The sequence below is a fragment of the Gasterosteus aculeatus genome, chromosome 13 (genome assembly GCF_964276395.1).
Source record: "Gasterosteus aculeatus chromosome 13, fGasAcu3.hap1.1, whole genome shotgun sequence".
Taxonomy (NCBI): domain Eukaryota; kingdom Metazoa; phylum Chordata; class Actinopteri; order Perciformes; family Gasterosteidae; genus Gasterosteus; species Gasterosteus aculeatus.
Genome location: NC_135701.1, coordinates 17,880,826 through 17,901,325, shown reverse-complemented (window position 1 = coordinate 17,901,325; position 20,500 = coordinate 17,880,826). Strand labels below are relative to the sequence as shown.

The following is a 20,500-nucleotide window of genomic DNA, read 5'->3' as shown; positions in this document are numbered from 1 at the left end:
AACATACGTTTTAAGCATTATTCACAATTGCAATTAGCGCAAAAAGCAGTAGTAGGATGACCTTGTTGAGATCATTAGAACTGTGTGATTTTATACCCACATGGAGCCGGAGGAAATAAATCCTTTTTCAAACCAATTTTCCGGAAAACGCAATGGTGGATTCCCCTTAACGCCAGTGAAACATGGAAGGGTGGCAAGTTGATCACCCAGTGTAATAACCCATTAAAATAAAATGAACCAAAGTTTTCACTTCAATGTTTTTATTTATCGCGCAACATAAAACAATATTGTGGTTTTTTTACCACATACACTATGTATTCACATAATACACCATACAGCTACAAAGAGAGAGAGACTGAACAAAAACACTTTTTTACATACTGCATCCTTGACATGAAAATAAAGAACCAAGAACAATCCTAACTCAAAAAGGAAAGTAGCTGCCAGTTGTGTAGGTTCATTTTTTTTTTTTCTTTAATACGGGCCGGGGTTCAAGTCTCCATCCCAAATTTGGAGAGTGTTCATTAAATTAGGTTTTCAGCAGACTTCTAAATGTGGGCCATACGCAGTGAGATGCATCTGTATATCTATGTTTGTGTGCGTGTGAGAAAGACTAAATATACACGTGTCAAGAATAGGAGAGCGGTTGAGTAAAGGAAGTGCGTGACCAGGGAAAGGAAGGGGGCAAAACACAACAGATATTCTTGTATTGTTCAAATATCTTCATCATTAAGTGTACAACTTGCTTAAAGATCATTTCAAGAGCCTATGATACCAAAAATGAAACCCAGGTAACAGTCGTCATACAATATGACTCTATATTTCATCGTTGTTTAAAGGAGCTCAAGTACAATACGGAGAGAATGTTAATAGATTGTAATGAACTGTTTGAGTGCCCGTTGAGTTGCATCGTAACAAAAGACTCCACAAAGTCAGCACCAGAGCAGCTTCTCATACTGCGAAACTGCTTGAATCAAAAGTGTATTTCTCTCGACTCTCGAAGAGCTCAGAAAATATTTGTGGTAATTATTTATCCCTCACATCTTTAGTCTTTTTACACAGTGAATTATTAGGTGTTAGCATCATAGCACCAGCTGACCGATCCCCCCCCGTCTTTAAACGAGCTTGGGAGGAGGCGCTTCTCATGAAGACCTCTCGTGAAGTTGGACATTTTAAGATGTGTCCTCAGCACCCGTTTACGCATTTGTGTGCGTGTGTGATGGGGTCCGTGCGTTATGCTTGAAGAGTAAAATGTGCCGTTACTGTACCAGTTCCGGGCCCAGCACCGGTCAAACCACTGTGAGCCATAATATGTGTATCACACGAGTAATTATTCCAAACCAAACACTCAAAGTTGTGTTCCGAAGGGGCGTCATGATTCTTAAGCCAAGTACATACTTACTATTATGAGTAGATAATCATAGATACATCTAAACAAGCAGGGAGTCTCTTACCTGATAGTCTAACACAACTGACAAAGATCGCTAAAAACATTCCCACCTCTGCCCGGCTTTAAACTTCACTCCTTTGGATCGGGGGCAAATTTGTAAAGGGCAGCTTTAATGGTATTAAGGGAATAGGGTAAATATTCTGGGAAATATAAGATGAGATGAGGCGATGTATACCCCTCTCATTTCCGTAAGTAGCCAGTTAGCTTAGCTCAGCGTGAAGGACTGGAAATAGGGGGCAGTGGTTAGTTTGGCTCTGAGCAAAGTGCTCGAGAAGCACTGCTGATGAATCCGCGCAAAAACCAAACGTTTTAGTCCATGTGCACACACCATCGTGGCAGGGCGCGGTCACTTCCTGCGGTCTCCGCTGGTTGCCTGGTTACGCGGACGGCCTATAGACTCGTAACCAGCGTAACCACCATGAAACCAAAGGTTGACTTGGTGAAGCGTTGGTTTTTGGACCGATGAATAAATGAAATGTACGGTGTTAGTGGGGTTTAGAGGTACTGGTGGGTGGGTTTTGTTGCCTGTTCACAGAGTCGGTCTACTTGCCCCCCCCCCACCCCATTTTGCGTCTTCATGCTAAGCTAAGCCAGCTAGCGGCTCGCTCCAACTTCCATTAAATCTTCTTGGGGAGTACCCTTCACTTATTTTGACTTTTGCCAGTAAGTATGTCAAGCTTGGTTCAATGTTACATTAATGAGCTGATGTATTTCTTAGTAGAAAGTGACAGGTCTCAGTTACATGCTGACAAGGGGTTACAGTACTTACAAAAGAAAAAACAGCAGTGTTACTAAGCACACATTTACACACAACACATTCGGGACCAGGTGTTGTTGAGGGCTGTCAGAGACTTCAAAATACCCCCTTGTCATTTATGGTTTATTTACTATCATCACAAGTTAAATAATCTTACCTAAATATTTTAATATTTACATTTTTATCTCTCTCTTGAGAAAAAAAACAAAACAAAAAAACTAAGCTTCAAGTTGTCAATAGTCGGCTCTTTCTTTTTGTTTAAAATCAAGATTAAAAGTGCTTTTATAAATCTTTTCTTCTCTATGTACAATTTGTATTAGCTATATAAAAAAAGATGAAAAAACAATAACATCAAAGACAATCATTATCATCATCACCATGTAGTAATAAATAAGAGTAGAAAAACCCAAAAGAAAACAGGTTAAAATGAGTGTGGAGATTTAGAGCACACAAAAGGACATAAGCATGATTTCTGCTGATTGTGACCAGTGTCTCTACAGCGCGAGGTAGAGAGCTGGAGACCTTCGGGAGAGGTATCGCGGTCCTACACCAAATGCCCGGGGCCTTGGACCAAACAACCACCGGGCAGCCAGGAGTCTGCCTCTATCCAATATTAGCCGCTCACTTTCATTTCTGACAGACGCCGCGAGGCAACCGTGTCCCCGCTCGAATACCACGAATCAAACAGCCCCACTGTCGACGCCCGATAACAACAAACGAGCGGCTCACAAGACTCTTTCCAGGCCGTCAAATAGTCTCTCTTTGGTTTTTCTCTTACACGCAACCATGTGTTTGAGTCCCTTTCACACACGCAAACCGAGAGATTCATTGACTCTTGCATTTGACGCCAAGTCCCAGGTCTCCACTTCTCCATTTCACTGTTGTCTATCTCTGTGAATAGGCTTACGGGCGATGCACTGAACTTACTGTGCTTTCTCTGCCCCGTACAGAGCGCCGTGTGAGACAAAACCCACATTTCCATAATAATTTGCAAAAAGCACCTTAAAATGAAACCGGTTGTGAGGCCCAGCGTCAGATCTGCCGCCGCGGGGCGGCTCCTTTGATTGACTGGCTCTGTGGAGACGGGGCGCCCGCAGAAGGACGCGTCTCTCTCCCTCTCTCTGCTCTAAGATGACAGCACCATGCAGAGGAAGGAGGGGGCCCTTCACAGTATATCAAGTGTAGCAGGAGAGCACCGGAGAGTGTGTGTGCGTGTGTGTCTACGTGAGGGTGTGTGTGTGTACTAGCACCAAAAGCACCGCTGTCCCAAACACCATTTCCCTCTGCACAACCCCAGGACGGGCTTCCAAAAGAGCACCCGCTCACATCCGCGCCGTGAGATCCACTACATCACAACGCCCATCCGCGGTCCGCTAACGGGCCTGAGATCCCCCTCTGCTGGCAGCGGCTTGTTGAAGTAGCGAGGAGAGGCTGCTGGTTGCCGGATGGAGCTCACGCGCTACACGGTTTGTTTGTACACACCACTTTGAAGCGGCAGCCACTGCTGCCCTCTAGAGTTTACACTGCGAGGTGCTCCCGCATACTTGAATGTAATAGGAAGATAAAGTGTGCCACCTGTTACCCATCTACGTGCCAGTTGCCGAACTGGGTGGAACGGCATTTGCAAATAGCGTCACTTATTTTTGTCCCCCAGCGGAGTGCCAGATATGTACAGTTTACAGGAGCACGTGACAGGATTTGTGAAGCAAATCTCTCGTCGCCGATGTCTTAAAGCAATAGAGCTCCTCATTCTGACACTCCACCTCGGGCAAAACAAATTCACTTGCTGATAATAGTCGAGCCGGGTTAGAGAGCACCTAAGTTCAGCATCAAGTGCCATGGAGAGTAGCGGAATGAAAATCAAACACAGCTGGAAGTTGAGCACCAGTCTGAAGGGGTACGGAGGAGGAGGAGCACGTCATCCGACGGCAACAGAGGCAGCTAAATCTTATCCAAATGTGTTTTAAGGGGCAACTGGAATTTTTTTGCCGGAAGGCTGAAGTTCACATTTTCCCAGGTAACGGGGAAATGTGAACGGATGCAAATACAAAGATACAGTATATGCAAATTCCATGCTATAGAAAATATAAAAATGGCTGTTGGAAGGCTTCGCTACAGTGATACTGTATTTTGTGTATAAGAAAGCAGGGCTGTTGGTCAACGTATTCGTGATCAGGAATAGTAATAAAACTAGAAAATAGAGCCCCAGGTTGACAATAATTGGAATTAACTTTTACAGAGGGCTTCTTGCCATAAAATCAAAGATACACATCTGTACATCTTTAAATAGAGATTGATATCTGAGACAAGCCCACTGAAAAACCCTTTTTTCAGATGCGTACATATGATTTCCATAATGTTGATTTGCTGTCTTACAAGGCCGATAATGGCTCCTCCTCTAAGTACAGCTGGAAGATTGACAACAACAAACAAATCAGAAACAAAAAAGGGTACACGTTTTCCAAACATGGAAAAGCAATTGTCTAAGTCTGACAGACTGATTGATTTAAAAAAAATATATATAACCAAAAACAATCACATCATTAATAATAACATTAATGAAAACAGCAATAATAAAAAACAAACAAGTCTTCATTATAATAATACCTGTAATAACAACATTGACAGTAACAATAGCAATCATAATAATAGCGCTAATAATAGCAATAATTAGAATCATTAAAATTCTATGAACAAGAAAAAGCAATGGAGATCCTCTACAGGGAAGAGAGAGGAAGAGCACCACAGGCAGTGTGTCTGAAGCCCAAACACCTGCCTGACATGAGGTAAAAAACAATAAAAATGTCCCCCCCCCCTCTATTGGACTGGAGGGGGCCAGGATGGAGAGACCAGACTGTGGGACGGCTGAGAGACATTCGCCCTGCTCTCTCCGCTGCACCGCTCTGTAGCCGTCAGTCTTTCTGTATCCGCGTGACCTCAGACAAAGTGGCTGTAGGGCCCAGTGAGGCGGGTGAAGGCATAGGGAGACGCAGTCACCGTGGTGGAGGTGTGCAGCGTGGGTGCTAACCGCGTCACTGGCCCCTCCCTCTTGTCTTTAGATTGTCCCGGTCCTGGACTGGCACCTGCCGCCGTAGCCCCCCACTTGCGTTTCTTCCCGAGGGCCTTGATCTCCTCCTGGGAGAGGCCAAGGAGAGCTGCTTCCTGCTGCCTCTCCAGTGCTCGCTCCGCCAGCAGCTTCATTTTAGCTTCCCAGACAGCCAGGCCGTGCATGGGCTGGTTGAGGTTCTTGTGCTGGTAGAAGACCAAGGAGATGCGGGTGGGGTGGGAGCGATCAGGCTTTCTGAGCGGAGTGGTAGCATGTAGTTCCCGACGGGCACATTCAATCAGGATGGACCCGTGGGCTGGTGCTACGGCTACACCACCAATGTTGGGATCCAGGAAGTTGTGCTCGCTGTCGGACCACTCCTCTTCGTCGTACTCCTCGCGGCCTTTGGTGCTCTCAACGTCACTCTCGGCTCGGTTGGGAGTCCAGCAGGCCTGATCTGACTGCTGCAGGGCATCAGGGAACAGGCGACCCTCGGGCGTAGGAGACGGGGAAATGCCCGCCATTGAACCTCCACCGGACTTCCAGGCCTTCTCTTGGAGCCCCAGAGGGGTGGAACACCGACTTTCCCCGGTCTTGGACCAGATCTTGTCTGCGTAGGCCCCTGCAGGATTGCTGTGCTTCAAACCAGGGCTATACGCCGCGGGCCCCATGGCCCAAGCATTTGGCTGAGGGCTAGGAGCAGGGCTGGCCCAGTGCCTGGGGGTGCCTGGGCCCGGGGTGCCTGGGCCCGGAGTGCCTGGGCCCGGAGTGCCTGGGCCCGGGGTGCCTGGGCCCGGGGTGCCTGGGCCCGGAGTGCCTGGGCCCGGGTGCGTTGTGACTGAGCTTGAGTGAGCGCTGCCAGGCTGCGGTGTACCTGTCTGAGGGGTGTTTGAGCGCGGGGTAGAGGGGCGCGTGGACCCTTGGTGCATGTTACCGGGGAACGCTGTCCCTAGGTGAGGTGATGGGGATGAAGAGGGAGGTACCTGGAGTGATGCCGAAGGAGCAGGGGAAGGATTTAGGGCATTTGAGCCTGGGTAGGATGTCCACTGCGCCGGGTAAGGAGAGGCCTGCCGCTGCTGGGGATGCTGGTGAAACTGCTGCTTGTCCGGGGTCAACAACGAGCCCTCGGGGCCTTGTTTTGGATGCAGATGGCCTTCCCAGTTGGTGGGAACGATACTTCCATTAAACTTATGCCCTTGCCAGGCTGCAGGCTGGGGGGTGTTGCTCGGTGTCTTGGCACCAGCCTGGCCGTGCGTTGTGCCTTCATAGACCGGCACGTCCATAGGCTCCTGTTTGATGACTGGGGTGCCTCTGTTGGACTGTTCGGAGCACACGGAGGAAGAACGGGACTGGTTGTGGTCTGCGTGCTGGGCGTAAGCGCTGAGGTTTGGTTGGTTGGCTTGCTCTGGGTGGCTGGGGAAGGACTGGGTCAGTCTGGCCTGAAGGCTTTGAATGTCAGGCTTCAAGTCAGCCTGGGCAACCTTGCCGCCTGCTTTGGGCGAAGAGCCATTTCGACCCTCGTAGGTCCTCAGCTTAGGGCGGAAAAGTGCATTGGGGGAGTAGTTGTAGTAGCCATAGTGCATCGCGGGCAGATTGTGGTGGTAACCGTTTACTGGGTCGGATGCAGAGGGCTGGCCAGTCGGGGGAAGGCCTCCCCTTGCATAGTAGGCAGGGTGCGGATAGATGTTGTTGAATGGGTCTGCTGCCTGCACACGGTATCCATCCATTGATCCATTGAACGGCTCTTTCTTGATGTTGGGCTTCACCTCTTGTTTTATAATTGCTGAATGTTTGAAAAAAAGGAAAAGTAAGTTAAAAACTATAACTCATTGAAGTTCTTAATTGTTTTTGTCTTCTGCTGTATTTGGGTTCCCGTGGTACATTTCAAATCATTTGCCTTGTCAAAGTACATTATGAGTCCAAAACAACCAACCAACCTTTATTGTCTTGGAGTTGAGGGGAACCTGTGATGCAGACCTCAGCCTTGACGATTGTTTTATCCGGTGTCGCTCCTGCCTGCTGCATGAGTTTATTTTTCTTCTTCTCCGAATTGGCCTTCTTGGCCTCCAGTCTGCGCTGTCGGCAGGACTTGGCAGGTTCGGGCAACTTGCGCACCTCACGGCGAAAAGCCTGAAGCACGTGGATGGCTTTCGTCTGCATCTTGAGACGCTGGGCCTCCTCACTGCCGAACTCATCAGTCTGGGAGATCCTATAAAGAGGCAACACATGGAGCTGCTCATCCTCTGGAATCTCCTTCACTGAACGGTTGTCCTCCTTAGTCAAAGTACATACCTTACAGAGAGAGAGAGAAGGAAAAGCAAGATGCAATGTAAACTGTTCCAAGCTACAAAACATCAACATTTTAAATCAAATAATACAGCCGTTATTCATCCTAAATACCCCCAAAACATAAAAGATGCGTTTTATCAGTATGGTGAGTGATCTTACCACTGTGCAACCATTGTAGAGGTTGTGCTGGTCCTTGTGAGCGTGGGCACAGAAGTCCATGCAAGCAGTGACTCCAGAGAAGGGCCGGCCTTCCTTCGAGCCCAGCCTGCACTCCGGAGCCTTCGACTCAGTCTCGCACTGAGGGAGAAAAAAATAACTTTTATTTTCTTACATTTCACTTCACAGGTGTGATCAGTTTAGTCAGTCAGTGTCAGAAGATTACGCTCTGGTTGAAATGGTGTCATTGTGAAAACATGATATGTAGATTGTTGTTGCAAATAATATGGAAGTAAAAGTCACACGTGAGTAATATTGACTTACATATTTTATTATGTGGATTCAGAATCTGTTAATCTGTCTGTCACTGACAGCTTTTATTTCTCCACTGTGCTGAACTCACAATGACCATTGTCCATAAGAATCATACCTTTTCAGTACTATTGCATTCCTACAAGTGGCCTTTGCAACAAACCTGGTTACTGTAGGCCTTTGGTGCGAGCTTCCGGTACAAAGGAGCCACCTCGGTTGCCAGATACTGTAGGTTATCCCTGAGTTTGTCCTCCTGACGAGCACAAACATACATCCCAGGTCAGAACAAAACACCAAAACAAAGAACTCCAACGGTACTTCATTTTAAACGTATTCCCATGTGATGCATACAAAAAGTAGCTCAGTACCTCTTCAGGGTGATCTCCTTGTAGTCTGAACTTGCGGGGTATTTTGCTCCGGGCGTATTTGCAGCCATTGAAGTACATACTCCAGGAGCAGCCAAAGGAGAAGGAAGCACCAGCAGACTCACTGTCCTTACCCTGACACGCGCAGGTACGACTGCAGGGGGAGACAGCGAGAGTGGTCTCAGCTTGGTGCATGTCTTACGTGTGACCCCAGCATTCTTTAACATGCATTCGCGTCTCACTGTGAGAGTGGGAACCACGAGCACCGTTCCCTAACAGCATCGGATCAGCTACTCACTCGTCGTTGAGGCCGCAGCGTCGGCTGGTGGGGTTGCCGTAGTTGGTGAGGGTGCCACTGAGCTCGTGGTACAGCTTGTCAGCCAAGGCCCTCGGGACACCTTCCCAGGCCATGATGAGGATGATGATGACAGCGTTGGCACAGTGGTGGCCCGCGCGATGACGCACCAGACACAGCAGCTTCTCTGTTTCGCTGCCTCGACGGATCACCTGACAGGAAACAGAGCTGGTCATTATTTTGGTTTTTTTCTTTCTTCCTGGGTTCCTCTAACCCTGGGAACGGGATAACAATCCTATTTTCTTTTTTTAAATATATTTTTAGCCAAAGAGAATCGTACTTAAAAGATATACTAGTGGACCAAGAATATACATCTCCAACACTTTTGTTCTGGATAATAAGCCTGATCTTATTCACACTCCCCAACTCTCTCTGCTTCTAACAAACAGCAACACTCCCACTCCCACAGTGGGTGAGCTGTTTTGAATCCATAAAGTCATTAGCAGGATGCGTCAGGGTGACACAGGAGGGGGCCTGACAGTCGTCACAGAGAGTGAGACCTCCTACTTGTTTAGTCGGGTTAGGTGACAAACTTGGCTTGATGTCTCTGCTGGACTTCTCGTTATACACACACACACACACACACACACATACTGCACTGGTGTTGATTGGCTGTCATTGTTTTCCTCTCTCTCACCTAAACACTGTCAGGCTCGGACTGAGTCGTTGCACGATATCACAATGTTCTTTTTTGAGTCATCGGTCGTTATTTCAACATGTCAACTCAACAAAGGAAGCAAAAGAGAAAACTTCAATGATACCTGCGCAGTTCTTAAAGAACTTTGAACATGGCAGATGTAATGTGAGGAGATGCTACTTACCCACTTGGCGATAGGACATCCTCGTGAGCTCTTTCCCTCTCTGCCTGTGTAAATCACCTTCTCAATCCGGATGGCATCCCCCTTCTCTCCATACCTGCAGAGGAGGAGAAAAACACTTCAGTTCTTTGTCTTGTCTGATTCCTGACTTTTGGGCTCCGGCACGGCAAGCTGAAACTCAGGTGTCCTGAACCTAAAACAGGCGGGGTTGTCTTTCCCTGTGGGTCGGGGGCCTAAAGGGGCCCGCGAGCTGACCACAAAGGGTTTGCTTATCGACTGATCAGACACTTTGCATCACTTCTAGCAGCTGCCTTTAAACAATGAACAGACCCCTGTCCAGCAGCACAGGTGCTCTGCAAACACATTCACCCCCAAAAGAAGATTAAAACAATACGCCTACATTGCTGTGTGGGAATCTGTATAAACTTTTAAAACATTAAACGTATGGGATTAGTAATTAACTTAATCAATGGAGTCTCTTTGTTGTCATTGGCCGTATTTTTGCCCGTGTTGCCCTGAGTCGCTGGTATTTGGGAGCCTTTGGGAGAAGCAGCGGATGTCGTTTCTGATAAAGACGGGCCGACCTCTGCAGCACTGGCTGCTGAGGAGTGTTCACAAGCCTCTGCTTGGATTCACACGAGCACGGCAGAGTAAACCAGAAGCCGCAAGCCGCCGACACAGTGCCAGCCGCCCTGTAACTCTGTGCTTGCGTTTGCTGTGTTGGGCAATAGCGGTGCTACAAGTATAGCGGCGTAACTGGTCGACTACATTTCCCAGTAGTGTGGTGGTAACGTCGCCTTCTAATGGGATCTCTTTTCGGTAGCTTTTATTAATTAAGTAGAACAGCAGCTCCCGCACGAGTATTTCTGGCTGATTTCTAAAGTCGCTGTTAGAATTAAGGGTCCATTGACAGATTAAGTTTAATGAAACTTCCTCAGCTCACTATTCTTTCCAAGCATCTTGCGCTACACCATGTTTTTGTGTCCACATGTGCCTCCAAAATGTAAATCCAGTTGTGTGAATGTGTCCTAGAGCACCTGCCTGAGCAAATACTGGAGTGTGAGGAGATTAAATAACAGTGGCCCTCACCCTCGGTGCGTGTGTGTGTGTGTGTGTTCTCGGCTCTGTTGGTAGAGAGTGGGGGGGGTGTATAGGAGGAAGACGAGATGTCAGAGGTTGCATTGAGATGGGGATAGGTCATAAGAACTTGCCGGGAGTTTGCTCACGGCTTAAATCAGTTCTCCTGCGTGCTTGATACGTGCCATTGTGAGAGCTTCAGCCCTGAGTAGATTCGGCGTGACAGTGAACAAAAGGGGCTCTTTCTGAATGGAAATCCCCCGAAGGTGGCTCAGAGATGGGAGGTGAGTGGGCTCTGTCACCACAGGGGTGGCCCGCTGGGGTCAGGGGTGGGCCAAGGGTCATTTAGGGACATTGGGGCCTTAACTTCTTATGTCATCTCTCAAACAAAAAAAAGGCGCATCCCCCCCCTCAGTCATCCTGTGCTCCTCTGGGGCTAATGGTCCTTTTGAAATCCAGCCTTTCAGCAAATAAAAGCTAAATTTGTGTCTGACTACAACATTCAGTCATGTTAACATGTAGAATAACACAATCAGGCATCTGGGTATAAGATGAGTGTTCACTCTTGGGGAACAAACAAGATATTGAGTCAACCAGGCTGCGTAAAGTAAAGCTGTATCCATAGAAATGGTAGAGCACAGTAGGAAGATGTTTTAGTAAGAAAGTCCAGCAATGATTCAAAGATGTGGTTATAAAAATAAAGCTAGACGACGTTCTGGTGTTTCCTCCTAAATTTAATAAATACTAATCCTATAAAGAGCAGCTAAACTCGGCCTGTCTTTTTATTACCACGTCTGCTGATGCATAGCAGACAAAGTAACAACAGATTATTGGATGGGTTTAGGGATCATCTCATCTGTTTTTCATTTAAAAAGAGAAAGTTCATATTTCTTCACCACCAATTTTATTTGTTAGATTAGATGTCATAAAAAGAGTTTCAGCTGTTTTTCAGCTGAGTATGTATGAACATTACTTGCATCTTGTAACACCAAATGGCAGCCTAACTGATGCTGAGGACATAATATAAAACTTTAGTAGATATTAGTAGACAACATATGCATCATCTTTCCTCCCGTGAGTCTCTCTTCCTCACTCTCTGTAATTGTATATATATATATATATATATATATATATATATATATATATATATATATACACTCCCTTATTTATCTCATTCCCTGCTATCATCTCCTGCCACCCTTGTTTTTCTGCCTCTGTTATGCTGATGATGCTGATGTTTCCTGTTTCTCCTGCTGGATTCTGGGTCACAGATTCCCTGGGTACAACATGAGCACAAAACGAAGGGAGGCGGAGGATGAAGAGGGGGAAGTATGAGCATGACGGGGATGAGTCTCCGTTCTGTGAGCAGAACAACCTAGAGCTGAACACTGAGCTGGACTTCAGGAGGAGCCCCCTCAACACTGCCCCGCCCCCCATCCCCCTATCCTCCTTCACCACACTAAACAACACCGTGTCTGCTGCGGAGACCTTCAGGTTTCCAGGATCCACTATCTCTCGGCACCTGAAGTGGGCCTCCATCATCAGCATCATGCTCTTGGATTGGTTTTCTTTTTGTGTTGTCCTTGTTTTGATTGTTTCATGTTGTATATTTTTCTTGATTATTTGTAAAAAAGAGACTGTATGTACAGTACGTGGAGAGCAAAGGACAAACCGTAGTAAAATTCCATGTTAGCCAATAAAGCTGATTCTGATACCGATGACTCTGAGGGAGGGGAAGAGGAAAAGACTCACCTGGTCTCCATCAGGTTTCGTATGGAGGCTACGGTGGGTCCTGATCCAAGGTGATTGTAGTACGGTCCTTCATCTTTCTCCAGGATTTGTTCTAGAGAAAGAGGCGGTAGAGGGTGAGGGAAAACACACGTAGCTAGTCTTAAAAAGACGCTATGGCCAATTCCACACTTAATTGTACATTATTATTCACAATAAACAATGAATGGTAATGGTAGTGTATATTCAGCCTGCTTTGTTGTTATGAGATAGTAGCAGACGTAATATCACATGTAGGTTTCATTTCTTATCCTACACAGAGGAAGTGAAGCAAAATGTGACTCACTTTATTTGCAAGGGCCATGATAACAGCTTTGATCATGTATCTTTTTTATGTGATCTTTTCAATTTGTAGAGCGACAATATCAAAGAGGATATTAACACTCAACTATGTCACCAAATGTCTTTTGCGGTGATTCAACATAGAATTTATAAATGTTTATTTGTATTTCTCTGACTCAGATCCTTATGTACTAGTGCCTGCACAGAGTCCCGCGTGAAGCCGATGATGGTAAATGTTTCATTTAAGTTGAACAGCTTAACAGCCCCTTGACTTCAGTGAAGAAGGAAGTGTCTTTGCTAGAAATCACATCTCACTTCTTGTAGAGTTTTGTAAAACATCAAAGATTGTCGTGTTTTCTGATGTGTTTCCTCAAAGACCTCCTCTCTGTGGCTGAAGCTAAATCATCTACGGCGAGCGTGGGACACACAAACACACACATGAACACGCAGACAGAGGGCTGAGACTGCAGGGTGTGGTGCTGGTCTGGAGCGTTTTGAGGTAGTGATGAATGACCGTGGGAGTGTTGTGAGGCAGTAGGGTGTGTCTGTTTGAGCATCTGTGTTTATGTTGTGTATGACTGCGTGTGTGTGTGTGTGTGCGTGTGTGTGCGTGTCTGTATTCAACCGTTGTCCTACACACGTCTATGGTCTTAACCCATGTCCTCTGACCATCAATCTGCGTGTGTGTGACACGGCTCCGTTGAATGTACCACACCGTAAACCACTTGCTTATATTGCAAGTAATGCAGAGTTGCTCTCGGTTCCGTACACAACACTTATTCCTCATACTGTGGCGCACACACTCTGGATAACCACATTATCTAAAAGCTCTGAATGTAAACACTTTACACTCTCTGCTGATCATCCACAGTGTGGACACACGGTCGGGGTTGTGCGTGTCTCCAGTTGAGAGGCAACATGAGGTCACATTCCCCTGTTGGTGGAGCGAGGCACCAGGGCGTGGCTCAGAGGCAGGAAGTGGAGGAGGCAAAATAAATTCTTGCATGGAAATTGTGTTGTGTGTGTGCTGTGCACATTGTGGCTGCATACTGTATCTGTTTGTGTAGGAGGAAGTCTAATTCCAGCGCAGGGTTACGCTACAGGGAGTTGACAGGGCAGTGCGGAACCAGGCTTTACTATAGAGACTTATTATCTGCTGGTCTCTGAGTAACACACAGCTAGCAAGTGTTTCACTGCAGCTGCTCTCTGCTTCAATGTTTAGGAACAGCAATGGTCTACTTACTAGATCTTAACCCTTCGTAACACTACTACTACTTACTACAGCAAGCTGAAGGACCATGGGACTAAACCCCTTTCTGCCTAATAAAGGCTCTGTTCTGCTTGCCTGGCAGACCCAATCACACACAAAAGGCTCCTTCTGCCACCAGTACCATTGTTCATGCCTGCTGCCTTTAGTGCCTCACACTGTTGCGGTCTGGATGGTCGCAGCCACACACCCTGGCAACACAAAAACACCAACACACTGACTTACCCACACAGGTGCAGGTAGGGAACTCTGCCTGCAGATCCTTCGAGGGAGTACTCAGCAAGGTCTTGGTGGGGGTGTCCAGGTAGCGCAGCGGAGACTCTAGGAAGCCTCTGAGAGATGGCGAAGCAGGCAGGCTGTCCTTTGTGGGTGTGTCCTCCTCAGAATAACATGTGGTGGAAAGTACTGCTATGTCACCCGAGGTCTCAATCTTCATGCGTTTGGGTAGCGGAGAACATGGCATGTTAAACGCGTCCTCTGACAGATGCTGCTTGTTCAGAATAGCCTGACGATGTAGTGAGATATCCCGCATAAAGCTTTCTGTGGACGCCTGGTTCAAGGTTGCTTCACTCTGGGACCCCGATTCATCCTTGCTGACTTCCATCTCCCGATCATCTGCATGAGGTGTCGAACTCGCTCGATTGGCGAGAATTAAGGGAGATGGTAGGGAGGTGGAAGATGACGTGAGACTGATGTCCTGAGTACTGGTCTCGGACTGAGTCCTCGGCTGAGGGGCTGTAGCACTGACCTCCTTTGGCTGAGTGGCACCTGCGTCTGGAGGCGAGTCCCCAAATTCAGCCTCAAACTGGCGGATCAAATCTTCGTACTTCGGGTCTATGTTGATGACGCCCTGTAATTGTGAGGCGCTGGATGGAAATGTGGGGGTCACAGGCGTGGTGGTGCTGGTGTTAACGGAGGCCACGCTCCCCACTCCCTCTGACTTAGCCTGAGCTACAGGGGCCGCAGGTTGGAGTAGAGGAGTGTTTTCTGACAAACCAGAAACATTGGAAGAGGGAGTCATTGAGGAGTTGGAGATGGATACCTGAGATTGGGCTGGGGCAGAGAGGCCTCCAGCAGCAGCCTGAGTGGAGTTACTGTGGAGGGGCAGAGAGGGGTGAGGACCTGGTTGCATGCTGGTCAGGGCTCTGTTCACCATGAGGGCTGATGGTTTTTGCACGGTGATCTGAATCGGCGGCAGGAAGGTTGGAAGGGAGGCTTTCTGCTTGGTCTTCTTGATGACTATCTGTTTAGGTTTGGGCAGCGGAGGGCCTGAAAGCATCCCACTCAGAGGTTTTATGACAGGAGATCCTTGACTGCTTTTCCTCTTCTTGGGTTCCTTGGGTTCCTGTTTCATGGCGAGATGTGGCAAACCTTCTGCGTTCACCTGGGGCCACCATTTTTTTAAGTTTTGACCAGCCATAGGGGCATGAGGGCCCGGTGCTCCAAATCCAGGGGAGTGGCTAGAGAAGAGGTTCCTCTTGTAGTGAAGGTGTTGTTGCAGAGCTGCCTGAGTGGATAGGCTGATGGCTGCTTGGCCAGGAGACAGGGGAGGGCCAGTGTAGTGCTGACCCTGCTGCTGACCGTTAACCATACCGTAATGTCCCATGGAGGGAATGTGATGGTAGTTCTCTCCAGAGTCCGGTTCTTGCTTTATCCTGGCCAATACTGGGTTGTCCTGGGCCTGGATACCTCCATTCTGGTTCAAGACGATTGGTTGTGTGACTGGGAGCTTGAAATGAGCGTGGCTGAACTTACCACTGGTGTCACCAAGCAGCTGCTTGAGCTCCGACATGGGGTCTGAGCTGCTGTGAGGGGCAGCAGCGTAGTGAGACTGAGGCTCGGACTTTTTAAGCATCCACGGGTTCCTCTGTTCAGAGCCTCTGTCTGAGCCTTGCTTCCACTGCTGGGGGTTAGAGCTGAAGCCTGGATGTTTTCCCTGACCTGGGAAGGGAGAGGTAGAGGACGGGAGAGGGGTAGCATGGGGTGGCTGGCCCTGGGATTGGGGCCTGTGGTGCTCACAGGAAAGTGAGCCCTGCTGAATGGTGTTTAGTCCTGGAGGGACAGATTGAGAGCGTGAGGAAGATGAGTGTGTGCTGGCCGAGGACAAGCCATTGCCATTGGAGGGTTGAGATGGGAGGTTCTGCGTATTGTGGTGGTGGTGGTGGAGGTTGCTGCTGTAGGAAAGTTGACCTGGTGAGCTGGCAGGTTGTGGACCAGTGCCAGACAACTGGGTCAGGGCTTCAATGGCAATGGCTGTCTGAAGACTTATGTTGTTTTCCTTGGCTATGGAGAGCACCTGGGGAGAGCAGGGAATCGGTGGTTTGGAACACGGCCCTTGGCTGAGATTAGGGCCTTGACTTCCCTGCTGGGGGTAAGAAGTAGACAGACGGTGGCCACCGTTCATCTGGCGGGGTTGCTGCAAATGGTTCGGTTGTAGGTGAGGCTGCAGGTGCGGGGGAGCATCGGCCATCTCGCGGGCACCTTGATCCTTATTGGCTGCAGACTTGATCTTCTTCTCAAGCCACTCAAGGTAGTCTGGACAGTCGGGCCCATCACAGTTGCAGTTAGGGGGCTTGGTTCCATGTTTGGCTTGGTTCAGTGCTGACTGTAGGGTGTTCAGGTCTTCTGGAGTTTGGCAGCTTCTCTCGGGAGCTTCCGCAGAGCCTTTGGCCTGTGACCCCTCAACATCCTTCTCCTTGGTGAACTTCTCATACAGCTGGGCTGTGTTAGGTCGCACGAGGCAGGACGAGGAGGATGGAGGCAGGGAACCAGCAATAGCAGAAAAAGCCACTAGATTGTGGGCATCCTCCATGTCTGCGTGGTGGACAGGTTTACCAGGGGTTGTGTCGGTGCTGCGGTTCCAACATGGTTGTTGGGTGTCACTGACCTTGCCATGTACTGACAACCAGCTCTGCCTTGGAGGCACGCTTCCTGCCCTCTGCTGCTCTGTTTCACTAGATGTCGAATCATCGTTAGGGTAGCGGCTCACCCCATTGGTCAGTTCCAGGCTCACAACGCCTTCCTGGAGGCGGTCATGTGACCCAATTTCCATCTGGCCTCCACTTCTGTGGCCATCCACTGAAGTGACTTCGCAAACAGTCTGAAAAACAAAGAGGGAGCGAGGTTAGTTAGATTATAAGAATCCAATCTGCACCAAAATGTAAACCCACATTATACACTGCGGATTAGTCATTCATTTTTGAAAATAATCCCCAGGCTCGGGGTAAATAATTGTAAATTAATTGCTTTTTTTTGTTTTTGTTTTATTGAATTGCAAGAAAATCTTGACCGGCAGATAAATAAGAACCATCAAAGTAATAACTGACTCCATTCCTTTCTGGCTGCTGCAGCCAGGGTTTCCTTCCCACCTCACACACACTATACATACATTACTGCAGGGCCGGGTCAGCAGGGCTGAGGAGAACCGCATTAAGTATTGCTCTCATAGCAGGCAAGTCTTTTGTCAAGCAAGTCGGGGGTCATGCAACATAGTTTCACTGGTTATAAATGGACACTGTGCTCCAGATCAGTTGGGTTATGCAAAGCAGGCAGTTGGTGTTGAAACTGGTCACCCTTCACATTGGGGGATGTTGTGTATGTGGGAGGTGAAGGCATAAAATACACACCGCGGAATGGATACAATAAATAAAATGCATGTGAGTTCAAGGGAAGTCCACTTCCACTAACTGTTTATATTCATGACTTACTCAGATGTACAAACCTTCTTCTTTTGTAGAGAAGAATCAACAGAGAAAAACTTTTTATTTACTCAGTCAATATTTTATTCCAAGAAACGCAATAGATAAGTGAAACAAATTGAGATATTTCAGAAAAGATTGTTATTCTTATCATTCAGCGTGAATATCTTTTATGGGCAAAAGCAGATTTTGATTAAGTGCTGAAATGGACTGTAGCTGAACACAGCGGTTCAGCCGAGTAGCTGAAACCCTGCAGTTACAGCCTGAATTAACTGGTGATATTATCACAAACCCAAGACATTTTCAACCCAAACAAGACCTTAAATGGCAAACATGAAATGAGCTGAAGTTCCAGAGACTTATATGTGATGCTAAGATAATCCACAATGGAAAGCCAGCTGCACACATACCGTACAGTGCTAGTTTGAAAAGGTCCTTTTTTGAACATTTCAGATGTTTGTTTGCAACAATAAGCACTGAAGTCTGGTTTTGTGGCTCTGCTCACTTGACTGTCTAGCAATCTAGAAGCAAAGCACAGCGTTGCCTTGAAATACACACCATTTAATAAAAAGTATTTAAAGGCAGCTAAATGAAATGCTAATAAAGGAGTCCAATCGCTCGCCGAGTGGTTGTATGCATTATAAAACTGCCCCTCTAACTTTAGACAAGCCGTGGACATAAATGTTCAGATGGGCAACTGAACATTTAAATATAAGGCGACTTACATGTCTTCTGTTACAAAGCGTCATGAGACACTGATGCAGCGAGTGAAGTAAAGAAATGTTCAGCGACTCTGCTTTCATATCGTTCCTCACTTGAGAAAAGATCTTCAGCTTTTCAGGAACGTAACAGGGGAAAATAAATATAACATCCCAAGACACCTCGTTAGGGGGCCATCGGCTGTGAGTGGGCCAACATGGGGCAGAAGTAAAGCCGTTGGGTCATTTGGCTCAAATCACCATATACATGTTTTTTATGCTGGAAAGGGAGCTATTTTACTGGAGTTTGGACGTACTGGACTCAATGATTAGGCCTGAAATACACTTTTGTTTTTTAAATGATGCAAATGATCTAAGTTTTATAGTAAAACAACTGAATTCCCCCCAATTGTATCACCTACTTTAAAGCTGAATCTATTAAATATTTGTCATTGCATTGCAGAATACAGTGTAACAGGAACTGTGGAAGTCACAAATAAGGGAGGGATTGTTCCTGTCTGTTTTTTTGTTGTAATGTGGGTAGATTTAAATGTCTTTGGAGGCAGTTGGTAATACTTATCAGGAGCTTATACATGCAGCCACATTTCTCACTTCCTCTTTGAGTCAGAATGGGGACAGTTACCACAAGTTACACTGAAAACTTCAAACACATCAATTGGACATGTGTCCTAATTACTAATAGTATTCAGGTTATTTTACTCAGCCAACTATGGTGTTTATATTCATGTGATTCCCAAAGTTTGTCTTATTAACAGTGTTCAGCCCTGGTTAACTTATTGCAGATTATTATCAAATGAGTCTAGAGAGGAACAGCAAACAAAGATAATCCAAGGGCAGCCTCACAAATCATTGACAGAGCTCATGTTGTGACTAAATAGTGTATTCCCGCATATCTAAAAGCCCCAGTGAGAATAAACAAAAATCAGACGCACTGTACAAATACATCTTTTGGTGGTTAGCCCGATAGATGGAAGTCAACAAACTGCATTAATAACCTTTCTAGTGTCAAAGTGAACAGAGCGCACACCCTGAATGGTACACTGGCCTTTACGTTAAAGGACACTTACATGCCCCTCGCAGAAGACAAAGCAGACAGAGAAATGGAGATAAAAATAATTCCTTACACAAACACAGTTTAACCTCGAGCAAGCCGAAGCTCCTTCCTGATTCAGGTGTTTGGGTGAAGAAAGAACATGGCTTCTGTTTGTGGATTTACCAGAGTCTGACAGTGGAAGTGAGCCTGACGTCCAGCTTCCCCATCATTTAAATATGATTGAAATGGGCCTTTTGAAGCAGCTAATTACTGGACAGGCAGTATGCTCAGGTCTTTTGAATCCACCTTCTGCGCCGGGTGTCTGTTGGGGGTCCCAAGAGGGAGGGAGGGGGGTGGTATTACTAAGAGACGGTGTGGGGTTGGAGGGGAAGGGTGCTGCAGTGAACAGCCGGCATGCAATACGTGAGAGGCCCCATGTCTGCACTATCAGCGGCATCAGACGGGAAAGAGGAAGGGGGAGGGTGGGGGACGGGGGGGGCACGGCAGTTACAAGACCTGCAGTGTGTTGAAACAGAGCGACTGCAACACTGCACAACATCCCACGGTCACGTACGTCGGTCGCATCGGCACTCTCTTTTCCTCTTTTTCTCACAGTTGCATGCAAAACGCTGCCGCCGCGGGTCACGTGGGTTTAAAGCGCACTCGGGACGAACCTTTACTCCACTTTGCAGATAACGAATAACGCCGCTGCAATAAGGATCCTCACATGATCGGCGCTTGGATTAACCCCGATTCACCTTTTGTGCATGCACCTGCAGCGCTGTGCACCTGTGTGTGTGCGTGTACCTGTACGGACCACGTGCTTTGACAAATATTAACACTGTGACAAAAGCCGACTCTGCTGCCAGAAGTGTACTCGTCCGTTACACACACACACACACACACACACACACACACACACACACACACACACGCGTACTACTACGTGCTTGCCACACACCAGAAAGTGCATCCGATAACAGAATCGCACCCAGCCGGATCAGATGTGGCACGACCCGGTTAAGAAGCCTTTTAACAGAGATAAGCCTTTCGCATTTCTGTTTAACGCCGACACTGCTAGAAACTAG

General features: G+C 47.4%; 1 protein-coding gene across 7 annotated transcripts in view; it reads right to left on the bottom strand.

Annotated features, from left to right (window-relative positions):
* Positions 1-243: 243 nt before the first annotated feature.
* tet3 (tet methylcytosine dioxygenase 3) overlaps positions 244-20,500 on the bottom strand; it is a 38,936-nt gene continuing 18,679 nt past the window's right edge. For all 7 annotated transcript variants that reach the window (XM_040194851.2, XM_040194853.2, XM_040194855.2 and 4 more), the window contains 9 exons: positions 14,188-17,062; positions 12,378-12,468; positions 9,552-9,645; positions 8,674-8,882; positions 8,379-8,529; positions 8,174-8,263; positions 7,702-7,839; positions 7,191-7,545; positions 244-7,036 (listed from right to left, as the gene is read on the bottom strand). In XM_040194851.2, coding sequence (XP_040050785.2) covers positions 5,145-7,036; positions 7,191-7,545; positions 7,702-7,839; positions 8,174-8,263; positions 8,379-8,529; positions 8,674-8,882; positions 9,552-9,645; positions 12,378-12,468; positions 14,188-17,062 — 5,895 coding nt within the window. In that variant the 3' untranslated portion in view covers positions 244-5,144. The remainder of the gene's footprint in view (positions 7,037-7,190; positions 7,546-7,701; positions 7,840-8,173; positions 8,264-8,378; positions 8,530-8,673; positions 8,883-9,551; positions 9,646-12,377; positions 12,469-14,187; positions 17,063-20,500) is intronic.